The sequence below is a fragment of the Cibotium barometz genome, chromosome 16 (assembly GCF_041138505.1).
Source record: "Cibotium barometz isolate CiBa-2024 chromosome 16, ASM4113850v1, whole genome shotgun sequence".
Lineage (NCBI taxonomy): Eukaryota > Viridiplantae > Streptophyta > Polypodiopsida > Cyatheales > Cibotiaceae > Cibotium > Cibotium barometz.
This window is the reverse complement of record NC_141061.1, coordinates 3,554,827-3,559,075: the sequence shown is the minus strand read 5'-3', so window position 1 is coordinate 3,559,075 and position 4,249 is coordinate 3,554,827. Positions and strand designations below refer to the sequence as shown.

Below are 4,249 nucleotides of genomic sequence, written 5' to 3'. Positions count from 1 at the left end.
TTCATGTTTACCTTATCTTTGACAACAATAAATAATTGGAATGTGTATCAATATGATTTTTCAAATACTTCCTTGAATGTTTATCTTGAAGAAGCATCTATAATTTGAAACAAGCTTCAAGCTCCTGGAATATTGTCAAGTTCATGCACAAAAGAATGCATTAACTGTAAGCCATGATTGTTGCAAGAGCTTATTGCCAACAGTCACACAAAATCACGTACGCCACTCAAAAGATCTGAAGCGACAGGATTAGCCCCAATACCTTTTGTCACCTTTCAACAACAGAAAATCTACAAATGCACACCATAATTATGAAAATAAAAGCAAACGGCAACTTCTATTGTATAATCTTGGTTTCCAACTGTTTTAATATCTTGAATGGTATTTTGGGAATTCCCAGTCACCCTATACCGGGTTTTACTTCCAACATATGCACCTTTAGGAAAAGACCCTAATTTTTTAGAATGTCTGAAATCTTCTATTTCAAATAACAGTGGCTCAAAGACTGGTGGATGATGCTTATTGACATTGTGAAGGTTAGTGTGAATGTTTGACATGAGCGCATAAGCAGAACCATTATTTGGATCTAACCGACTCACTTCATTGAAGCACCGCAAGCTGAGCTCTGTGTTGTGAAAGGCTGTGCAGCAAGTTAGTAAAGACCTCCAAGCTACTATGTCCGGTGGTATATGCATACTTTGAAGTAGGCTTTCAGCTTCTTGAAGATATCCTGCTCGACTAAGTAAGTCAATCATGCAGTTGTAGTGCTGAGCAGTTGGCGTAATCCCATGAGCTTCCTTCATCAATCTGAAGTAAAGACAACCCTCCTCAAGAAGCCCTGAATGCCTGCATGCAGCAAGAATATTCGTGAATACCAGTTCATCTAGTTTCATGCCCTCTTGTTGCATGGCATTGAGGCACTGCCGTGCCAATACAGTGTCACCGTGGTGAGAATAGCCTACAATCAATGCACTCCATGACACTAAATCATGGTCCTGGAGTCCATCAAACACGGCACGTGCCTCATCCATGCTTCCACATCTAGCATAGCAATCGATGATGGCATTTCCAAGCGTTATATCTAGTTCAATATCACTTCTGATAATCTGGTCGTGTATTAACCTTCCATGCCCAACAGCTCCTACATCACTACAGGCTTTCAGCACACACAAAAATGTCGGTTTTCCTGGCTCAAACCCTTCCCGTTGCATTGTCTCGAAAAGTTCAAGAGCACGATGGCCACACCCATGCTGTGCATATATAGAAATCATCAACCTCCATATAACAACATTTCTAGTTGACATTTCTTCAAACAGTTTGCAGGCATCCTCTAGGCTCCCACACTTTGCATACATATCCATGAGGGTGCTTCCGAACAGCACATTGACATGCTCACTCATGAATAATCGTTTGTGTAAAATCCTGCCTTGACTTAAGGCGCCTACGATGCCACATGCCTTCAAGCTGCATAAGTATGTAGCCTCAGTTGGTTCAATGCCTTCTTGTTCCATTGATTCAAAGAGTTCAAGGGCAGCTAAACCCAGTCCATGCCGGACATATCCTGCAATCATTGCTCCATACGACACCATGTTATGGTTTGGCAATTTGTCGAATACTTCGCATGCATCATCTAGGCTCCCACATTTTGCATACATGTCAATGAGGGTGCTTCCCATTACAACATCAGACTCAAACCCGTCTTTGATAATCTGGCGATGTAACAACCGGCCCTGTATTAAGTCCCCAATGATGCCATGAGCTTTCAAAATGTACAGAAACATGACTTTGTCCAGCTCGATGCCCTCTTGATGCATCCTGACACAATGTTTTAGGCCAAGAAGTGCAAGCCCATGCTCAATATATACAGCCATCATTGCACACCATGACACATCATTTCGGTTCGACAAATTGTCAAACACATTAGATGCGTCATCTACGTTGCCACTGTTACCATACATTTGAATAAGAGCATTCCCAAGAAGCAGATCTGTCTCATAACCCCAATAGATGATCTGTCCGTGCAAAATCCTGCCCTCCTCTATAGCTTCTATGTTGTCATATGCTTTCAAAACTGACAAAAGCATGAAAGAATCTGGCTTGATGCCATGAAGCTGCATTTTTTGTAGAAGTTCAAGGGCAACAAAAGCGTGGCCATGTTGGGTGTACCCTGCAATCAAGGCACCCCATGAGACAGCATCTTGGTTTGGTAAACTATCAAAAACTTTGTGTGCCTCATGTAGGCTCCCACATTTGGCATACATGTCAATAAGAGTGCCCCCAACCACATTATCCCACTGAAGTCCACTTCTAACAATCTTATCATGTATTTGCCTCCCCTTCAAAATGGTTTCTAAGCTGCCACATGCCTTCAATACACACAAATATACCACTTTATTAGGCTCAATGCCCTCTTCCTGCATCTTTTCCAACAGGTCAAGAGCAGCAAGACCATGCCCTTGCTGGGCGTAGACTGAAAACATCGCACCCCACGAAACGGCATCTCGAATCAGTAACCCATCAAACACATGCCGTGCCTCCTCAGTGCTACTGCACTTAGCATACATATCCACAAGAGTGTTCCCAATGACTAGATCTGATTGAAGCCCACTCCAAATTATCTGGCTATGTATCCATCTCCCCTGCTGTAAAGCCCTTATGTTGCCACAAGCTTTCAAGGTGCAAGAGAAAATAACATTGCTAGGGTTCATGCCCTCCTGCTGTAACTTGTTAAAAATTTCAATAGCATAAAGACCTTGCCCATGCTGCACATATCCTGCTATCATGGCACCCCATGACACAATATCTCGTGTCAGCAAACTTTCAAAGACTTGGCAAGCCTCATTTATGTTCTTGAACTTTGCATACATGTCAACAAGAACGTTTGCGATGATAGTGACTGACTCAAAACCACCTTCCACAATCTGGCTATGTATCAGTGCTATGATACCTGCATCGCTGCATAGTTTTAACACACATACAAATATGACTTCATTCGGCATCATACCCTCCTGTTGCATCTCCAAAAACAATTCAACTGCAAGTGAGGTGTGCCCACAATGGGCGTATCCGGATATCATTATACTCCATGACACCACATCCCGACATGATAACTTATCAAATACCGCCCTTGCTTCCTCCAAACTCCTGCATTTGACATACATGTCAACCACAGTATTTCCAACAACCACATCGGTTAAAAGACCACTTTCCCTGATCTCTCCATAGATCAGCCGGCCATGCTCTAAGGCATTTCTGCTGCTACAAAGTCTAAGGATGGATAAAAAGATAAATTTGTTTGGCTTTGTGCCGTCCTGCTGCATTTTGCGATACAAATCGAATGCTTTGTCAGAATTTCCAAGCTCTGCATGTGCGGAGATGATGGCATTCCATGTATGAGCACTACGGTTCGAGATTCTATCGAAAACCAGATTTGCTTCTTGCAGTTTGCCACACGAGGCAAACAGGCGGATCAGAAGGTCCCCCAAGATAACGACAGAGTCCAGTCCAGTGCTGATCATGAGGGAATATGCGTGCCTGCCTGCTGCCAAATCCCTTTTCTTGATGCATTCCTGCAGCAGGCGGTAGACGGCGTCTCGAGATACTACATGGAACCTTGGCAGGTCCATAAGGACCACACTCTGCCCTCTCCTCCTTGCCCTTCATCAGATATGGGCCTCAAACTGAACACTTCCCAATACAGTGAAGCAAAATCACCCTTCTTCAAACAGAGGGACTAAACCTTAGAAAAGGAATGGAGAGAGAGAGAGAGAGAGAGAGAGGACTCACACGAAGTAACCCTTTGAGCTGCAGGCCGCACAAGCTTTTACTGTAGAAATTACCTCATATATATCTCACATTTTGCACCTCAATAATAATAATAATTCAAAGGTTTCAACTTTTTAGATTTTAGGAGGTTTTATATACAAATACCTTTGAATTATTAAAAATGAGTTTTAAAATACCTTCGATTTAAGAGATGAAGTTTTCTTTTTCACTATTTTGATGAACACTTTTTTCCTTGCATTTTGCTTACACTTTTTTTTCACACATTGTTTGCGGCCATATTAGTGACATAAGAAAATTTCAATCAGTGACACATAAGAAAATTTCAATGCAAACCTTCTATGAGGCACCAAACAATAACATTTCTTGGATTTTTCAATGTAGTTGTCTTTGCCAAAATGGAGCGATACTAATTTTAGCATTAATTTATAAAAGAAATATGTAGGTTGTACTTGATGGAGTATCT

At 41.9% G+C, this 4,249-nt stretch overlaps 1 protein-coding gene across 1 annotated transcript; it reads right to left on the bottom strand.

Annotated features, from left to right (window-relative positions):
* Window positions 1–253: 253 nt before the first annotated feature.
* LOC147630268 (pentatricopeptide repeat-containing protein At2g33680-like) lies at window positions 254–3,876 on the bottom strand. Its single transcript, XM_086810109.1, has one exon. The coding sequence runs from the start codon at window positions 3,624–3,626 to the stop codon at window positions 291–293; it is 3,336 nt and encodes a 1,111-aa protein (XP_086666235.1). The 5' UTR covers window positions 3,627–3,876; the 3' UTR covers window positions 254–290.
* Between the last annotated feature and the right edge of the window lie 373 nt (window positions 3,877–4,249).